The sequence below is a fragment of the Paroedura picta genome, chromosome 1 (genome assembly GCF_049243985.1).
Source record: "Paroedura picta isolate Pp20150507F chromosome 1, Ppicta_v3.0, whole genome shotgun sequence".
Lineage (NCBI taxonomy): Eukaryota > Metazoa > Chordata > Lepidosauria > Squamata > Gekkonidae > Paroedura > Paroedura picta.
The window spans coordinates 103,276,812-103,298,175 of NC_135369.1; the positions used below are offsets into that span (position 1 = coordinate 103,276,812).

Below are 21,364 nucleotides of genomic sequence, written 5' to 3' on the forward strand. Positions count from 1 at the left end.
TGACTGGGGAAGGCACTGGCAAACCACCCCGTATTGAGTCTGTCATGAAAACGCTAGAGGGCATCACCTCAAGGGTCAGACATGACTCAGTGCTTGCACAGGGGATACCTTTACCTTTTTACTAAGCTAAGAAAACTAGTTATGCACACCAAGTGCAGAAAGTTAAAATGCTCTAAATATTTTTAAAAGATCCAAGCTACCTAGGTATTGAGTGTGAATACCCAAGAACCAAATTGTCTAGAAAGAGGTAGGTGGTGCCAGCTGCCAAGTTGGCCTCCAAAGTAAAACCTTTCTTGTGGTTCTTGAATACTTCTATTTATTTATTATTCTTTATTTGTATACAAGCTTTCTTCCATCACTGAACCCAGATTCTGAGAATTCTAAGCATTTGGGGTCACTTAAAACAATCTCTGATTTGTCGTATCTTGTAAAACAAGTGCATAGTACTTGGGATGAAAAAACAATAATGGTCTTTGGGAATGCATGTTGTTTATTAATAAGGGGAAATATAAAGATATGAGAAGATACTATCTTCTCTATAAAGTGGACTATAGCAACCCTAATAGTCCATGAGTATGAAATGTTAATTGTAAATAAACTCTTGATCCAAAGGCTGATGTGAAATTAATTACAATCTTTGAGATGTTCACCTTTATATAAGTATTACAGCATCAATGAAGTTGAAAGGAACAAGAGCACTTTCAAAATGTTTTATCCTTTCATCTACAAAATTCAGAATCTGACATGATGGGTTTTATCTGTGTACAGTACAAAGCAGCTGAGAATTCAAAGACAAGAAGGGAGAAAAACTCAGTGCAATTGTCACGATGAAAAATCTGGAAAATGAAAAATACAGAGAAAACTTATCTTCAAGAAGAAGATTTATCAAATCAAGAAGAGTTTAAAGAGGCCATATAAGTAGCTTTAGTTGGTCCAAGTATGAGTTTTCATACAAGCCCAGCAAAAAGATGAACTGTATCAGCTAAGTCACAAGTTTCAGAAAATATCATTTGTATTTCCTTGTGTGGCTAGTTATTTGTATCAGTAGAGAATGAAGGATTCCCTCTTCTTTGCTTGCTGCATCTCAAACTTCCCAATATAGCTTTAACTCACCAATTATAAGAGAGTTGGGGGAAAGTATTTCATTTGTCCCTGCATGGGGCTGTCAGAACCTACTGACATGAAGCAGAGTAAACTGGATCAAAATAGGACTTTTGTTCCTGGTGCTTGCTTCTAAGAATCAACGTGCCGGTTCCCCAAGTTATATAATTTTGTCTCAGTTTTACTTCAAGTGAAATCTCAGAATTTTCAGACCTCTTTTCCAGAACTGGCATCCAGGGAAAATGTGAAGAAGTTTATGTTTGTGTGTTAAGTGCCAACAAGCAGTTTCCAATTTACAGCAATCCTATGAATTAATAATCTTGTCTTGCTCAGGTTTTACAAACTGAAGGGAATGGCTCCCTTGATAAATCAAACTCATATTGGAGCCTTCCTCTTTTCCTGTTGCCTTCAACTTTACCTAGAGTTATTTTATCTCCTTGTGATTCTTGCCTTCTCAGAATGTGAACAAAATAAAATAGCCTCAGTTTAGTCAATTTGGCTTGTGGGGAATGTTCAGGTTTTTTGGTAGTCCATGGTAAAACTCTTCTCCAATGCTACATTTTCCTGTCAGCTTTCTTCATTGTGCCAAACATAGTAATGCAGGATACTATAGCATGGACCATCTTGATCTTGGTCACCAGTGACACATTCTTACACAAGAATCTTTTCTGGCTCCTTCATGATTGCCCTTCTCAGTCCCCATTTCCTTCTGAGTTTTTATTTACAGTCTCCCTTTTGGTTGATGATGGAGCCAAGGAAAAGAAATCCTTGGTCGGTTTCAATTTCTTCATCCTCAACTTTAAAGTTGTGTAACTCCCCAGCTTTTGTCTTCTTGATAATGATGTTTTGTTGTAATCCAGCTTTGGTACATTTTGCTTTAACCTTCATCGGTAGCTGTTTCAAGTCTTCACTATTTTCTGCCAGTAATGTGGTGTCATCTATATTATTATTATTATTATTATTATTATTATTATTATTATTATTATTATTATTATTATTATTATTATTATTATTTCCCACCTCTCCCGACAGGCTCAAAGCAGGTCACAAAAACTAACCCCATTAAAATTCCCATTAAAACATCAATCTACTAACATGACGGCTAAAAATCCCATCCCTCCCCCAATTATCAAAGAGGTGAAGAGGAAAGGATAGGGGAGTAGCGTACACTCCAACTCCTGGGGGGGGGGGAGCGATGTCCCTGATTTGCTGACCCCAGCCTCAACCATAGACCTGGTGGAAGAGCTCCATTTTACAGGCCCTGCGGAAAGCTGACAAATCCCGCAGGGCCCGCAGATCACCCGGGAGCTCATTCCATCAGGTACGGGCCAGGACCAAAAAGGCCCTGGCCCTGGTCGAGGCTAGGCGCACTTCCTTCGGGCCATGGACGACCAACAGGTTCGACCAACATATATATCACAGAAAGTTAATGTTTCTTCCATCAATTTTCACTCCACCATCTAAATCTCATCCAGTTTTCCTTATGATATGCTCTATACACAGGTTGAACAGACAGGGCAATAAAATACATCCTCACCTGACCCCTTTGCCAAATGGAAACCATTCTGTATCTTCATATCCTGTCCTAAGAATAGTCTCTTATCCAGACTGCAGATTGCACATCTATGACAGTTACTTCTATACACTTCCCCATGCTGCGGTAAATTTTCCCTCCAAAATAAAAATGTTGTTCTGTCACAGACGGAGCTAGCCTTGTAGTATGGTTTCTTAATTATAAAAATGAAGCTCACTGTCCCTCCCTGTCACTGTTAGATCTTTTTGGCTTAACTCAGCACTGGAACCATTGGGAAAGTTATAGAACCCTTGCCCTTATAACCCTTTTGTCAGAATGGCACTGAGGAATTTTTAACAACAAACCAATAAAAGATTTTATTTTACAAAGAGGGAATGGGTAGTTGGAATTAAGAATCAAGTTATTTAATACAAGTTATTTTACAAATTCAAGTTCTGAATTACAGGCTTTTGACACATTCCTATTACTGTGAGAAGTTTCATTATTGTGTTTTACCTACTGATCTCCACTGAACTCTCCTGGCTCCTAGCAAGTGGGTACCCTTTCCTTGTACCAGTTTCCCTTCCTAAATGAGCCAGTATCTCACTGTCTACTGAGGAATCTGAAGCCCTTTCTCTCACACATGAATATGAGGAAATACACACACCAGATTTCTTCTTTCTCCTTTCTAACTAGGCAGGGATCTTGCTTCTCTCCTCAAAAGGATTATCCTTCTAATTGGACCTAATTTGGGATTCAACACCTCACTGCCCAAATTATGACTGCCAAATATCTGCTCTAGTTGTCCAAACACAGTGTGGATTAGTTGCTAGTAGCAAACTCAGTTCTCTAACTAGAGTTTCTCATTCAAGTAGATGATCAGCTAAGGTTCTGTCAGAATCTGACTAGAATCAGAATGAATCTCTCTCGGAGGGAAACAACAAGAAGAACCACAGATGAACTCATGGAGAACTGGAAGTGATGGCCAAATTAACAGCTATAGTAAATCAAAGACCAGTTGAAGAATTCCAAAGATACTGGGGCAACTCTCTGAAGTATCTGTAAATGCTATCATTCCATTCTTTCATTATAACCTTGTAATCTATAAATCTATAAATATAAAATAAAACATTTAATTGGAAAAAAACAATGAATCTCTCTCCAGGACACAACAATGTATCAATTCCCTCTCAGCCATTGCTGGTTAATCAGTGCCCTCAGAACAGCCTATCATTCTGGCTTTATCTGCCTAGTGAATATTTTCTCATTACTTCCACATAGTCAAAAGTTTTGTTGTACTCTAGAAAGATACAGGCTGATTTTCTTCAGAACGTTTACCATATGCTCTAGTAACCAACATAAATTTGCAATATGGTCTTTGCTGAATCCAGCTTGAATGTCTGTTTTTTTCCTTTCTTGTCGTTCTCTTCTGTTTCTTTAAACTCTTTATCATAACAGTTCTCTTTATTTCTATGTGCAAATCCGTGGAATGCTGCTTTCTGTCACTGTTACATTTGCTTCTCTACTTCTAGTATCAAGATTTTTCACTTCTTTTGACCAGAGGAATGGCCTTTTGCATTCTTTGAAAATAATGGTGGTTTCAACCCATGGTTCTTCTGGTTCACATTCACTTGAACTTAGTAATAATAGACGTTTACAAAATTATACATGGGGTAGAGAGCGTTGACAAAGAGAAATATCTTTGCCTCTCCCAAAATACTGGAACTCAAAGGCATCCAATGAATCTCATGGGCAGTAGACCCAGGATGGAAACAAGAAGTGGTTAGAATGTGGAATTCGCTATCAGGGGATGTAGTACGGGCCACAAAAGTAAACAGCTTTAAAAATAGATTAAATAGATTCATGGAAGATAGGTCTGCCTGTGGCTACTAACCATGGTGAATGAGGGGAACTTCTGTATCTCAGAGCCAGGAGGCAACATCAAGAGTGTTGTTGGCCCTGCACAGGAATTGGTTGGCCTGTTGGACTGTTTCCATACAGAAGGCTTTGTGCTGGGCTGCAGGCTGGGGTTTGAACCAGGGCAGGTTGTCCCGCTCTTCCTGCTCCTGCACAGAGGACCATTTGGCCCAGTGTACTTCATTCACCCTGGATTTGTGCTCCCGCACAAGGGCCACAGAAGCGAAGTTCCCAGTGCAAAAATTGACTGTGTGAGACAGGATGCTAGATAATTGGAAAATTGGTCTTATTCAGCAGGGCTCTTCTTACTCTCTTACTCTCTCTCTCTCTCTCTCTCTCTCTCTCGTCTAAACACCTTACAGTATTTTTCTTATCTTTGCGGACACACAGAAACCTCTTCACATGTAATAATGTACAATACACACTAATGTACAATACACAGACCCGTGGCCCTGGGGAAGCCATCCTGGCCCCCTCCCCCTTGCAAACGCGCGCAGCCCGGCAAGCACAACTATGCTTGCTGGCTGGGGCGGGAGCTGTACGGACAGGGCCAATCAGGGTGCAGCTAGCTGAACTCTGATTGGCCCTATTTCCAAGTTGGACAGCCGGACACCCCGACAGCCAGACCCTTTATTTATAAGGAGACTATGGATAAGGATTTGAGAAATTATAAAAACTGACCTGGCTTTGAAAGGAAGTTTTTTCTTGGTTCTTCAGGGCCTTCAATTGGTTGATCAGCAAGAAACACTCGTGCTTGATCTACAGCATTTAGAATAGCTTGCTCTTTATCCTTCAGTTCACGCCGTAGTCCCTTTCCAAAAGAAAATTAAGCAGTCAAATGTAAGCCATGGGCATATGAAGCTGCCATATGAAGTAAGATCATTGAGTCACCAAGCTCAGTACCATCCATTCTTTCCCAGTATTTCCTTCTGAGTCTCTTTAACTGGAAATGATAAGAATTATTCAGACAAAACATTGTATAGTATCCTATCCCTTTCTTTCCTTGAATAAAACTTCTAAGTGAATGGTTACCTACAATTTAAAAATACAAATTCTTCCAAATGCTGATGGGTAATAACTCTGTGAAAACCTAGTTTATATTTGGGGATATTAGACAACATGAATGGGTTGGATCCCACAACTGTCTTTCACTTAATGAAGCATTGATCCATCAGAAGGTCAATCTACCAGGGAAGGAATTAATAACTGAGTTGTAAGATGGACCTGACCTGAAATTACTGTACATAGAAGTATAAGCAGGGGCTAACAAAATACTCATAGGGAAAATCCAATGCAACTGCCAGGAAAGAGCAGTGCAGCTGGGACAGAAGGTATTCAATGTTGTCTTCCCTGGTTGCCCTCCTCTTTACCTCCTAGAGTCCAGGAGGAGGAGGTGGCAGGGCTGAGGAAAGAGAGGCCAGCAGAGGCATCTGATCTCACAGAATCTAATCTAAGTGTCCAGGTATTGACAACTGGCTGGCAGCCATGTTTTCTGTACCTACTTGGGAGTAGACAGTGCAGTTTGGTATTTGAGATGCAAATGGCATCTATTACACAGCCCATTTTAGCCAGGTAGCATGCAGTAAATTAATATTCGATATGGTGTTAAAGAGAGGTGTTTCGGTGTATCTGTAAATCACCCTTCAGTGTGAGGAGGGGTCAGGCTACTAACACAATTTGTTCTGGGGACCAATTTAAGGTGCTGTTATTCTGACAAAGCACATTCTTGGTCATAGGACTGACACTTTGAAATTCTGTCCAGGTAGTTTTGTCTGTATCTGATATGCTGTTATATTCTACCAAGGATGAAGCCTTTTCTGTATTATTTGGAATTCTCTCACTAAATCTTATTAGCTTCCTCCCTGCTTTGAGAGTTTTTATGTCTTTGTATGTTTTACTGGGAACAATTACACATGGCAGAAGATGCGCTGGGTTGCTGCCGGGTCCTTGTGGCAGGATGGCATGTCCCACCACTTCCCGAGTATGCATGGGGGACAGAATCCCCCAGCGCATGTGGACTGTCCCAACATAGTCCATGCGCATGCACAATGCCAGAGCTGAAAGAGCCCAGTGGAAAAGAGCAGTGGTGGGGAGAGTGGGGGACATGGCATACCACTCTCCCACCATCTTGGGGGTAGGAGAATGCCCCATCCAGCTCTGCAAAGCTAACATGGGCATTTGGTGTCCCTTCAGATACACCATAGGTTGGGGGAGGAGCTGGGCCCAAAGGCCCATCTCTTCCATTATGCACAAGGCTGGCCTGGCAGGGATGCAGGTGGTGACTGCAGCATCATAGGAACTGCAGAAGTATCCACGTTGGCTTACCGCAGGCCATCCAGGGTGCTGAGTCGGACCAGGGCTGGGAGACATCCAGGATGGCAGTATCATCATCTAAAATTGGGGATTAGCCCCGTTGCTCTGCCACCACCAGCATGGTCTATCCACCCCATGCATAATTGGTCTTAGCTGGACTTTTTAAAAAAGATGCTTGGTATGTTTGAATGTTTGCCACCCTAGGAACACTGAATATGGTGGGAAGGTTGCAGAGAAATGTTTTAAATAAATAGTGTTTTTAATTGAAATAGGACCTAAAATAACATCACTATCAACAATATGGTACAGTTTTTATAAAGCACTTATTTGGCTTGTTTCATATACAGGAAATCAATTAAACACACTGTTCTGCTAGACTTTTTGCCACACATTAAATTCGCAGGCTAGTAAACAGGAATAATGAGAAGCATATTCAGCATAGCAAAACACTGAAGTAGTATTTTATGCAAAAACATGTCTGTAGTATATATGAGAAAATTCTCATGACATATTTTACTGCTTTATCGCTTTTATAAGCCTGCATTTAATTGAATATGAGAACTATTAACAGAAAACAAAAATGAAGCAAGAAAATTAAGGAGTATGAAGAGGTATGTAATAGCCATTTATATTATTTCATTATGTTTTTGATATCAACAGCATATTTTACAAGGTTTTTAAAGCATCATTTTGAGAAAAACAAATCATAATCATTATATCTAAGAAAACTTAATGGACAAAAGCACCGTTAATATGTATTCATTATTTTATATAATTTATATGAGCATACAGGGAATTAGCTCAAAGCGGAACACAGCATGCCAAGCTTTTTGGGGGGGTTAACCACCCCCCTTCAAGGATCGCTGCCTTGCCATGGCAAGGGGGCTTGCGTAGCTCAGTGAAGCTATGAGCTATACCGTGCAGGGCCACCCAAGACGGACAGGTCATAGCTGAGAGCTCTGACAAAAGGTGATCCACTGGAGAAGGAAATGGCAAACCACTCCAGTATCTTTTCCATGAAAACCCAACGGACAGGTTCAAAAGGCAAAACGATATGACACTGGAAGATGAGCCCCTAGGGTCGGAAGGTGTCCAATATGCTACTGGGGATGAGCAGACGGCTAGTACGAGTAGCGCCAAAATGAATGAAGCGACTGGGCCAAAGCCGAAAGGACGCTCAGTTGTGAGTTGTGGAAGTAACTGGTGGTGAAAAGACAGTCTGATGCTATAAAGATTTTTATTCCATAGGAACCTGGAACATCAGATGCATGAATCAAGGCAAGCTGGACGTGGTTGAACAAGAGAAGACAAGACTGAACATCGACATTTTAGGAATCAGTGAACTAAAATGGACAAGAATTGGTGAATTTAATTCAGACGACCATCAGGTATACTACTGTGGACAAGAATCTCACAGAAGAAATGGAGTAGCCTTCATAATCAATAAGTGAGTAAGAAAAGCAGTCGGGATACAATCCCCAAAATGACAGAATGATCTCAGTTCGAATCCAAGGCAAGCCATTCAACATCACAGTAATCCAGGTCTATGCCCCAACCACTGTTGCTGAAGAGGATGAAGTTGACCAGTTCTATGAACCCCTACAACAACTTCTAGAAGCAATGCCAAAAAATGGTGTGCTTATCATCATAAGGGATTGGAATGCTATAGTAGGAAGCCAAAAGGTAACCGGGATAACAGGTAAGTTTGGCCTTGGAGTACAAAATGGAGCAGGGCACAGGCTGGTAGGATTTTGTCAAGAGAATACAATGGTCATAGCAAACACGCTTTTCCAACAACCCAAGAGACGACTCTACACATGGACATCACCAGACGGTCTACACAGAAATCAGATTGACTATGTGCTCTGCAGTCAAAGATGGAGAAAACAAGTCAGTAAAAACGAGATCAAGAGCCGATTGTGGTTCAGATCATCAGCTTCTTGTTGCAAAATTTAGGCTTAAATTGAAGAAAGTAGGGAAAAGCACTAGGCCACTCAGGTATGAATTAAATCATTTCCCTGATGAATATACAGTAGAGGTGACAAATAGATTTAAGGAATTAGATCTGATAGACCAGCGGTCCCCAACCTTCTTCTGGTCGGGGACCGCCTCCGGGGGTGGGGGAGAGCCAGCGGCCCGGCTGCCGCAGTTGCTCATAAACGTGCATGCCCAATTGCTGCGCATGCGCATTTTGGCCACCAGGTGGCGCTAACACGCATGCGCAGAGTTGCCTCGCATGCAGGTTTAGGCCACCAGGGAGCGCAAATGCGCATGCATGGCAGTTCAGCGCGTGCGCATTTGTGAAGCTGCCGCGCCTGCCGCGCCAGCTGCCGCGCCAGCCTCTTTCCCCCCCTCTCGCTGCAGGGGGGGAGGCAGGCACAGCTGCTAGCGGCCCGGTATGATGTCCTTTGCGGCCCGGTACCAGGCCGAAGACCGGGGGTTGGGGACCCCTGTGATAGACAGAGTGCCTGAAGAACTATGGACGGAGGTTCACAACATTGTACAAGAGGTAGCAACTAAAACCATCCCAAAGAAAAAGAAATGCAAGAAATCAAAATGGCTGTCTGAGGAAGCTTTACAAATAGCTGAGGAGAGAAGGGAAGTGAAAGGCAAGGGAGAAAGAGAAAGATACACCCAATTGAATACAGAATTCCAGAGAAAAGCTAGAAAAGAATGCCTTCTTAAATGAACAGTGCAAACAAATAGAAGAAAAAAATAGAAAGTGGAGGACCAGATATCTTTTCTAGAAAACTGGAGATATGAAGAGAACGTTTCATGCAAAGATGAGAATGATAAGGGACCAAAATGGTAGGGACCTCACAGAAGCTGTAGAGATTTTAAAAAGGTGGCAAAATTATACAGAAGAACTATACAAGGGCGAGCTTAACATCCCTGATTACCACAATGGGGTAGTTACTGACCTGGAGCCAGACATCCTGGACTGTGAAGTCAAATGTGCCTTAGGAAGTCTGAGCAACAATAAAGCTAATGGTGGTGACAGCATTCCAGTTGAACTATTCAAAATCTTAAAAGACGATGCAGTAAAAGTGCTACACACAATATGCCAGCAAATTTGGAAAACTCAACAATAACCACAGGATTGGAAAAAGTCAGTTTACATTCCAATCTCAAAGAAGGGCAATGCCAAAGAATGTTCAAACTACTGCACCATTACACTCATTTCTCATGCTAGCAAAGTTATGTTGGCTCTAGCAATATGTGGACAGAGAACTTCCAGAAGTACAGGCAGGATATCGAAGAGGCAGAGGAACTAGAGATCAAATTGCCAACATATGCCGGATCATGGAGAAAGCTAGGGAGTTCCAGAAGAACATCTACTTCTGCTTCATTGCCTATGCTAAAGCCTTTGATTGTGTGGAGTACAACAAATTGTGGCAAGTTCTTAAAGAGATGGGAATGCCAGAGCATCTTATTTGTCTCAAGAGAAACTTATATGCAGGTCAAGAAGCAACAGTGAGAACCGAACATGGAATCACTGATTGGTTCAAAATTGAGAAAGGAGTTTGGCAAGGCTGTATACTGTCGCCTTGCCTATTTAACTTGTATGCGGAGCACATCATGAGAAAGGTGGGATTAGAAGAGTCACAAATTGGGATTGCAGGGAGAAATATCAACAATCTCAGATATGCAGATGATACCACTCTAATGGCAGAAAGTGAAGAGGAACTAAAGAGCCGGTTGATGCAGGTGAAGGAGGAGAGTGCAAAAGTTGGCTTGAAACTCAACATCAAGAAAACGAAAATCATGGCATCCGGCCCTCTCAAGTCCTGGCAAATAGATGGGGAAGAAATGGAGATAGTGACGGCTTTTATTTTCTTGGGCTCCAAGATCACTGCAGATGGGGACTGCAGCAAAGAAATTAAAAGACGCTTGCTCCTGGGGAGGAAAGCTATGGCAAATCTAGACAGCATCCTAAAAAGCAGAGACATCCCCCAGCTAACAAAAGTGCGTTTAGTCAAGGCTATGGTATTCCCAGTTGCAACGTATGGCTGTGAAAGTTGGACCATAAGGAAGGCCGAGCGTCAAAGAATTGAGGATTTTGAACTCTGGTACTGGAGAAGACTCTTGTGAGTCCCTTGGACTGCAAGGTGAACAAACCGGTCAGTCCTAGAGGAGATCAGCCCTGACTGCTCCTTAGAAGGCCAGATCCTGAAGATGAAACTCAAATACTTTGGCCCCCTCATGAGAAAGAAGGACTCCCTGGAGAAGAGCCTAATGCTGGGAGCGATCGAGGGCAAAAGAAGAAAGGGATGACAGAGAATGAGGTGGCTGGATTGAGTCCCTGAAGCAGTAGGTGCAAACTTAAATGGACTCCGGGGAATGGTAGAGGACAGGAAGGCCTGGAGGATCCTTGTCCATGGGGTCGCGATGGATTCAGACACGACTTCACACCTAACAACAACAAAGGGTTAACAATGCTTATTCTGAGCCGGGTGCATGCAGCTCCCAGGGCCTCCTTTAAGCCAGAGAGAAGGAAAAGTAGGGTGACTGTGGGCTTAGCTTCTATGTGGAAGGTCTGAACAGGAAAGATTTGGCTACTGTGGTGTAGGCCATGGGTACATTTAGATTAAATTACTGTAATGTGCTCTACATGGGACTGTCCTTGAAACTTATTTGGAATCGTCAATTGATACAGAATGCTGCAGCCAGGAGTGGATTACAGGTTATATTGAAGTGGATCATAGAAACCATATCACTCAGACTTGGTCCATGTACACTAGCTACCAATTTGTTTTAGGGCACAATTCAAGATGCTGGCCTTGTTCTTCAAAGCCCTATATAGATTGGATGCAACATAAGAGAAAGACTGCCCAACCCCTTATGAACCTGCCCAGCATTTATAGTAATCTTCACAAGCCCTACTTAAGGTGCCCTGCCTTTTGGGATTAGGTGGGAGCCCTATGGGAGAAGGTAAGAAACCAGTGAACCAAGAATGTTGGGCTTCTATTTTAGGCCCTGACTTTGATAATCCACGTTGGACTGATCGTATAAGATCCCAGAAACTAAGCAGGGTCAGTCCTGGTCAGTATTTTGATGAGAGAACACCAAGTAATACCTGGGTCACTATACCCTGGCAAACCACATTTGAACACCTCTTGCCTTGAAAACCCCACAGGGCACCATAAGTCAGTTATGACTTGACAGCAATAAATGAATAAATTGCACCTCACTATTTGTGAAACTGAGGCCACTTTCAGAGGCAGTTTTCCATATTGCATGATGATCTGTGGGAGGATAGGGGGAGGGAGGGATTGTTTATTTTTTTTAAATCCAAAATCTCATGAGGCATGTCCAAATCCCCTAGGCATACCTAAAGCAGTTTTCTGATTTTCTGTCATTGATAAGAGTCAATAGTTTGTTATTGTTTCTGCTGCAGTTCAACTATTTGTCTGAATTAAAGGAATCCTTAATGTGATATATTAAACGACAAACCATCATATTAAATTAAACATGCAGACCATGATTTTATCTTTGACCCAGAAGTAAGTATTATAAATAAAATTAGGCAATAGATTTTTTTAATCCACAATTATAAAACTGAGGGAATATACGTGCAATACATTTTTCAAAATGTATTCCAACAAAACGTCTTGGAAATGGTTAAGTACAGTTTCTGATCGATGTCTACTGAACTACATTTTTATTTCTTTTAATCACAAATCACAATGCAGCAGCTTTACTTTTTCTATTTTGTAAAGATGCATTGCATATTACCATATAAAACATCCCTAGAAAGAACAAAAACTCGCTAACAAAATAAAAACAAACTCACACGTAGTAAGTCATTTGCAGCCTTATCACACATTTCTCCAGGCTTAATGTTGAACAAAAAGGCTACTGAATGCTGCTAAAAAATGGGATAGCTGAAGGCAAACCCATTTCCACTTAGAAAACATGGGGGAGGGGTTAGAAACTGATCGTGCCACCTAAATCAATTTTATTAGGCAACAATTCAGTGAAGTAAAAGTATGTTTTACTGAAACCTGAATGTGTTTATTCTCTCACATGTTTATATCCCAATACAGTCTATTCGTATTGAATTAGTCTGGCATTATACAGAGCCAAGTATTGGGAGAATGTGTCTTTTTATAGTTTTGAAGGAAAATTGAAAGCCTCTAGGGTTTTACAACTGAGGAAAAGCATTTTTATACGATGTAAAATAAAGCAACACTCTTAGTAAGCTTGGTTTTAACACAAAGTTCATGTTATAATGAAACTAGCCCTGAAGCTCACTGCAGTCTTAAATGTAGCAGGCGCTAGCGGCCTCTCGGTGTCTCCGGTAGCCTGGCTCCCGCCCACCTCACAGCCTCGAAGGCGGCAGGGCGGATGTGAGTTGGCAGCAAGGCTGGCAGGCGCCGTGGGTGGCAGCCATCCTACCTGTTAGGTGGCAGCGGGCCAGAAGCGTCCTCGGCAGCGGCAGGCCCTCCATGGGCCCTCAGCAGGTGCTGCCTCCAGAGCACGTGCAGCACTGCCAGCAGCCCTCCATGGGTAGTGCCGCTGCCTTGTGGCCACGCGGGCTGGGTCAGGCACTGCCACCTCGTACAATCACCTTGCAAAAAGACTAGCATGCACCCTATAAACTTTCCCTGACTCAACACCTCAAAAAAAACCCAGGGGAAAAGGGAGCCAGTTTGGTGTAGTGGTTAGGAGTGCGGACTTGTAATCTGGCATGCCAGGTTCGATTCTGCGCTCCCCCACATGCAACCAGCTGGGTGACCTTGGGCTCGCCACGGCACTGATAAAACTGTTCTGACCGGGCAGTGATATCAGTGCTCTCTCAGCCTCACCCACCCCACAGGGTGTCTGTTGTGGGGAGAGGAATGAGAAGGCGACTGTAAGCCGCTTTGAGCCTCCTTCGGGTAGGGAAAAGCGGCATATAAGAACTCTTCTTCTTCTTCTTCTTCTTCTTCTTCTTCTTCTATGTTGTGAACCAGCCTGAAAGGGCACCAGCAGTAGAAGGTATGTACAGACTCACCCCTCCATTCTAATCCCAAAAAATAACTCTTGAAATGTGAACCAATAATTTAATAAAAACTCCAAACCAAAGTGGAAGCAAGAACAGGAAGCTCTATATTCCTGTTATTTTAAGGCTGGTTCCTATCTATCATTTAACCAGTGTAAGAAAATTTGGGCAAGTATAAAATTAGTTCATTGGTTACTCTGTTAACACTGCTATACTATATGGGCAATAGGATAGCACTGCATAAATGATACACAAAGTTACTTGGGCAATTTGTTAGGGACTGTGAGCTACACTACTTTGTTTGCTCTAAGTTGGATCTTATTATGTAATCCTACTATGTCAATATTTATTTATTTATTAGATTTATTCCTCACCTTCCCCTTACAGACACATAAAACCCCAATAAAAAACATACAATAAAACATATAAAACATATCATACATAATCCCCGGATAATAAAACAAGATGTGGTAAAAATTCAGTTCATATCTACTCTACCCCTTGGTAACCCACTATCAAGGGGGAGGGAGGACAGAGAGTGCCAGATGGAGTATGCTATTGCAGCTGTAGGGTCAGTATGTATCAATATGCATCATTTATGTATCATGTTAACACTTATGCCATGCTTCGTACTGTCTTTTAGATTTGTTTGGTTCTACAACCCAAATCCTATTTCATTATTTATTGAATGTTCCATCTGATTGTCTGTATTGTGATCTGCCTTGAATCCCAGTGGGAACAGTGAACTGTAAATAATGTAAATAAATGACTGAAAAAATTAGGCATCAGCCCCATTTCATTGGTAGCAAAAGTGAATAATTCGCTAACTGTAATACATTCATTTATGTAAATTCAGAGACTTTAAACATGAAACATACTAGGTCTATCACCACGCACAGCTCACTTTCGCATGTTACATTAGCACAAGAGTCTCTTGCACTGAGACAAATCATTTTGTACTTATCTGTACATGCGGTAGAGGTAAGGCTAAAAGTAACACAGTATTGGCCATTATAAAGTACTGGTAAGAAACTGGCTGAAGTAGTACCTCCTATCTTTTGCTTCAATCACAAAAGAGAGAGTGGGTGTAAGAAATACATTTGTTTCACCCAAGATATAATCTAGTGTTCCTTCTTAACTTCACAACAAGTTAGCAGCACAAATAGCCCAGAATAGACAAGCTTGTCAGAGCTTGGAAGCTAGACAGGATCAATTGTGGTTATTAGTTGGATGTGAGACCATCAACGAAGACAAGGTTTCCTATAAAGAGAAAAGCAATTGCAAACCACCTGTGCTTATCTGTTGCCTGGGAAAACCTTTGTGGGGTTGCCATGTTGGTTGCAGCTTGATGGCATTTAATTATCTGTTCCATGATATATTTCTGGTAAGGGCTTGGAGGAGGAGCATGTCTCATGGCTTAAGTGCTACCGCACATAACACCCACTCAGGGTGGCTGTCCTGCCCCTAAGTGCCTCCAGGACCAACCAGCTTGCATGGCTGTCCAGTGGCCAGCCAGTCACCTGCTGTCCCTGACCACCCCCTCCTCCTTCCACTTCCCTCTGAGTCTCAGAGGCCGTAGATCCTTGCTGCGTGAGATCTACCCCTGCTGGTGAGTTCCATAATAGCTGCCTGCAGCCTTTCCAGGTCCTGGGGGGAGGGGGAGGCCATTAGTGCTCGTTGTAATCCTGAATGCAACAGGCTTGGTCCCTAGTTATTAATAAACTTCACAGGAAGTTACTTGCTCTATATAAAGGGGAAATATCTGTTGAGTAAATTAAGAATTTCGTTGAATAGTTCCTGAAAATGTTTGCAGATACACTGATTCTTCAAAACGTATTGTCTGGAATGCAGTATATATCTTTAAATATTACAGTACACTGAAGGATCTAAAGTTGTTGTTAGCCGTACAAGAGCAGGTTGAGCTACCAGAGATGGAGACATAAAAGTACTATCCAGCCAGCCAGCTATCAGTACAAGATTTTGATAAATAAGCTGTCTCTCATAAAACACTGATAATAACGCAGTAGCATGACGGCAGAACTGTCTCAAAACGTTAAGCTAACAAAATGTCAGTGAGGGAAAACTGTTATAAAATGTTTTACAGAGGGTGTGTCACCCCAAAAGGTATAAGCAGGATGTCTAATCAGGTAAATGGTAAATATTGGAGGTTCCAAAATACAATAGGTTCGTTCTTTCATATGTGGTGGTCTTGTAATATAGTTTCAAAAATTTGGAATAAGATACTTAATCAGTCTTATGCAAAAAATCATGAATGCGGTTTCTTTTTACCGCTAAAGGTACCCAAGAAGTTGAATGAATTTTTTTTCAATGCAACAGCTGCCCAAAGATGGAAGCAGCAAGAACTCCCTCCTACTGATATGTGATTTATAAAAATGGGTGAATTTGCAACAATGGCCAAACTTAACAGCTTGATGCATAGAGACTCCCTGGAGGAGTTCCTAGAGCGCTGGAATTATTTTTGCAAATTTCAAATAAAGTAATATTTTATTTATCTTGCCTATAGCATAAGTTAGAGCCTCTTGTGACACAGAGTGGTAAAATCAGCAGACATGCAGTCTGAAAGCTCTGCCCATGAGGCTGGGAGTTCAATCCCAGCAGCCAGCTCAAGGTTGACTCAGCCTTCCATCCTTCCGAGGTCGGTAAAATGAGTACCCAGCTTGCTGGGGGGTAAACGGTAATGACTGGGGAAGGCACTGGAAAACCACCCCGTATTAAGTCTGCCATGAAAACGCTAGAGGGCGTCACCCCAAGGGTCAGACATGACTTGGTGCTTGCACAGGGGATACCTTTACCTTTATAGCATAAGTTGTCTATTAATCATACTGTACACTTAATCTTCGTGGATTTTATTTTTCTAATTGGAAATGGAATAAAAATTATATAGAAAGAAAGTTGAACTGTCTCTTAAGGAAAAAGATTCATAACTTTGGAATGTTGCTGGAATGTGACCTACAGCTGGAGACTCAGGTTTCCTCCAGCTTCCGTTGATATTCCAGCTATGTCAGTTTCTTGAAAAGTATGCTCTGGGGCCCTACTGATCCATGTCTGTGACCACAGGTTATATTACTCTACTTCACTCTATGTGGGGGCTATCATTGAAAACTGTTCAGTACCTGTTCAGTAACTTGAGTTGATCTAAAATGTAGTAGCCAAGCTACTGTTTTAACAAGATACAAGGATTATCACCCCTGTGCTGAAAGATCTGCAGTAGCTGTTCATCTGTTTCCAGGCACAATTCAAAAATATAAATCTCTAAAGGTTTTGTTTTGTTTTGTTGTGGGGGACAGGATATTTGAAGGACCATCTCTGCCTATGCTGCCTAACCTCCCAGTTAAAATAATCCAAACAAGCACTACTCTCTTTGTCTGCAGAGATGGAAATAAGAGAAAAGACTTCTTCAGAAGTAAACCTCACTTGTGGGATGCACTTCACCCTGAGGTCCTCCAGGAACCCACCCTACCCTTTTACAAGCCAGAACAAAATAATTCTTGGTACCCAGATTATTAACTAGGAATTGATCTTTGCAACTTTATTTTTAGTTCAGCCTGAAGGGTATTATGGGAATTATTTAGCCCAGGGATTGCCAACTGGGATGACGTGGCACCCTGACCCCATAGTTGTAATTCCAAAGCAGTAGCCAGGTTAGTCTACTGCACAAAATTAAGCAGTTACATTGCCATTGCAGTTACATTGCAGTTACATTATCCCTCCAAGAGGGCGGCTGGAGCAGTCATGAAATCAGACTGCTCCTGAAACTAAACAGGCCCAGCCCAAAAATAGCCGCCAAAAAGCACCCAGAATTGATCACTCTAAAAAAAGAAACAAAACCAAAAAGAACCCCACCAATTTAACTACAGATATCTGAAGAAACGCAAAAGAATTGAAATAACAAAACCACTACAAATAGAAACAAGAACAGATAAGAAGAACCAAAGAAAGAAAAACAGAAACGGTAAGAAAACCAACCAAAACAAAACAAACGAAAACAACAACGGCTGGCTAACAACAAAGCCCTCCGGGATTGCCATCAAGGACTGTGCTGGGGCTGCCTACTGACCATCTACCAAGCCTGAACAGCCCCACGACCGGAGGAACCTGGAGCTTGCTGAGAACAGCCAGGGAGAGCCGACCAGCAGATCCACTGGAGCGGCCTGTCAGCGTCGCTGCGGGAAACGGCCTGCTGCAGAGGGACCCTCCTGCAGCCGCCCAAGCGGAGCCGGACTTCAGCCACAGCTGACCGCTGCTACTGTGCCACGCCCACCATCAGCACCGCGGCCACCACGTGAACGGGGCCGGACCCTCTGCTGCGTCTGTTCCACCGTCGAAGGTCGACAGGACGCCATTACCACGCTTCGCCTTCCATTCAAGCCCACAGCTGCCGCCCGATCAGAGCCAGGACCCCGCAGGAACGGAGCCTGGACCTCTACTGATTCCGCCTCGCCATAGCTGCGCCGTGTCCACCACCCGTGCCCAACCACCACCAAACAAAGCCTGACCCTCTGCTGCTACTGCCTGCCCATTGCCGACCCTGCACTACAGCCGAGCGACAAGGAAAAGAATCAAACAGAAAAGAAAGAAGAAGGAAAGGAAAAGGAACACTCACCTACAGAACAATAAAGAAAGAGAAGTACCAAGCCCTGGGGGGGGGGGGGAACGGGACTTGCCATAACTATCCCATCTGTAGGGGGGAGGGAAGAAGGTACAAACGGACCATTTATTTATTCTCAGAAGGGGGAAGGGAAATCAAACGGACTAACGAACTGAATAAGATTAATACCAAATCCTGGGGGGGGGGATTGCCATAAATATCCCATCTGCAGGGGGGAGGGAAGAAGGCACAAACAGACATTCTCAGAAGGGGGAAGGGAAATCAAACGGACTAACCGAGCTGACTAAGGTTGATGCCTATTTCAAAGGGGAGGGAAATTAGAAATTAAGCAGGAAGAATTTTGGCGGGAAGAAAAAAAGCGGGAAGAATTTAGGCGGGAAAAACTGTACAGACAGAAAACGGAGGGGAGGGGGAGAATAAGGGGAAAACTTCAAACAAACTAAGAGAAGAATCAAGTGGAAACATTGTGGTGTGCACAGAAAAGGGGAGGGGAAAAAAGAGGGGGGGAGGGAAAGAGCAGGGGTGGTGGGGGGGAATAGAAAAAGGAGAAACATTTTTAAAAGGGAGGGAAAGAGACAACAATCTATGCACAGGAATTATAAAAAAGGGAGAAGAATTAACCCCCAACCCTCAACCTAACGACAACCCATCTGACCATTGACTGACCCCAAATTAAATTAACACTTTACCCATCTACCCATCCGAACAATTATCATCAACTGATCTACCACAACCCCACCATCAATTTAACTATCCCAAACCCACCCAAAACAATTAATTCCACCAATTAATCAACTAAATCCTAAAATTGAACTACCCAAACCCACCCCAAAACAATCAATTCTACCAAACAATCAATTCTATCAACTAATTGAACTACCCGACTATCGCCTGAACTACCCAAGCCACCCCAAATCAATCAACTCCACCAACCAATTGAACTACCCAACTACCAACTGAACCACCCAAACCCACCCCAATCAACCAATTCTAACAACTAATTAATTCAGACCATACCTAACAACCCACCCTCCACTTGCCAAACAACGCTAACTGTCCAACCCAATTCCACCCAACCCACAAACATCCAGTCCCAAATCACAACATGAAATAACACAGAGGCCACACATACACCACACCCACCACACACCCTGGACTGGGCAACCCTGAGGTGCCGCAACAGGCGATCGGGGCTACCCCTCCAGATACACATCCTACACATAGCACATAACTGTCACAATTGGAACTGGGAAGTCCTGAGAGGCTATAAATAGCGATCGGGACCAACCTTCAACAGATACACAAAACCCTACACCTACATTAGAAACCAGCAATAAGCACAGAACCAGGGTGGGCAACAACCCTAGCTAAACCGCAAAACCAAGAACTAAACCAACAGCGTCCATGGAGCCCATCATATTTGAAAGAACGGAGGAAGGGGAGAAAGCGGGGGCCCTGAAAGGGTCAGGGATCCCAACAATAAGGGGCAGAGGCAGAGACAGCGGATGGCGGCGACCAAGGGGCCCAGAAATCAACCATACACGGGCCCCCTCCAGACTCCGCCCCATCCCTCGCGACACTAGGGTGGAGGCAAAGGTGAATAACCCGCCTCTGACACTGGTGCTGTGCAACGCCAGGTCAATAAACAACAAAACCTCTACCCTGCAAAACTATTTTGCAGAGCAAAGAGTGGACCTGGCGTTCGTGACAGAAACCTGGACCAGGAAAGGCGAAACAGTCGCCCTCAAAGATCTAGCCCCTGCCGGGTTTTCTGTCCTCCACCAGTCCCGGACAGCGGGGCGGGGAGGAGGAGTGGCAATCCTGATCCGAGAGGCTTTCTCCTTCAGGGCCCTTCCTGCGCCATCAATACCAGGCATTGAATGTGTTGGCCTCGGATGGGGATCAACCGAGAGCGTGGCCATTTGGTTAGTGTACCGCGCGCCCAATGCACCACCAGATGCCCTGCCTGCCCTGCTAGAGGCGGTGGCGGCCTGGACGCTACAGTTTCCCAGTCTATTAGTCCTGGGGGACTTTAACGTCCATGCTGAGCTGCCATCTTCTAGAACTGGGCAGGACCTAGTGTCAACCATGGCGACACTAGGGCTCTCGCAGTTTGTTGTTGGCCCCACCCACCAAGCAGGTCACACCCTGGATCTTATTTTCGGTGTAGGTCTGAATGTGGATCTGGTCACGGCAACTGCCGTGCCATGGTCAGACCACTATGCCCTGAAGGCTCGGCTATGGCTACCACTCCCACCTCAGTTGGGCGCCGAGCAAATTTTAGCTCGCCCGCGGAGACTTATGGATCCAATTGGATTCCTGAACGCTCTGCGGGAGCCAATGCCTCCTGGCACTTCTCTCAATGGCCTGGTCAGCGACTGGCATGACAGACTGCTGGCTGCCATTGATGAGATAGCCCCCCGACGCCCTCTCCGGCCCCGTCTCAAGCGGGCCCCTTGGTACACCGAGGAGCTTCGCAACAAGAAACGGGAACTGAGACGGCTAGAGCGAGTTTGGAGGAAGACTCGTGACGAAGCCTCGAGAACATCTTATAGAACGCAGATGAAAGCCTATGAGATGGCGGTGAAGTCAGTGAAACGCAATTTTTACTCGGCTACCATCGCATCCGCAGACTCACGCCCGGCTCAATTGTTTAAGGTAGTTCGGTCTCTTACTGCCCTGGCTGAAGGGCAACAAAACAGTAGCAAATTGGATATCAGCTGTGAGGCATTTGCGAGTCATTTTGCGGATAAAATCTCGACACTCCGCCATGACCTCCCTCCAACCTTAGATACAGAAAGTGAACTAGAGGCCCCTTGGCCGTCTTTGGAGAATACCTTGAGTAACTTCAGACGACTCACGCTGACCGAAGTGGACAGGATACTAGCAACAGCGAGGCCAACCA

General features: G+C 43.6%; 1 protein-coding gene across 8 annotated transcripts in view; it reads right to left on the reverse strand.

The window, feature by feature from the left end:
* UTRN (utrophin) overlaps positions 1-21,364 on the reverse strand; it is a 503,173-nt gene that overhangs the window by 117,855 nt on the left and 363,954 nt on the right. For all 8 annotated transcript variants that reach the window (XM_077350828.1, XM_077350839.1, XM_077350815.1 and 5 more), the window contains one exon: positions 5,213-5,342. In XM_077350828.1, coding sequence (XP_077206943.1) covers positions 5,213-5,342 — 130 coding nt within the window. The remainder of the gene's footprint in view (positions 1-5,212; positions 5,343-21,364) is intronic.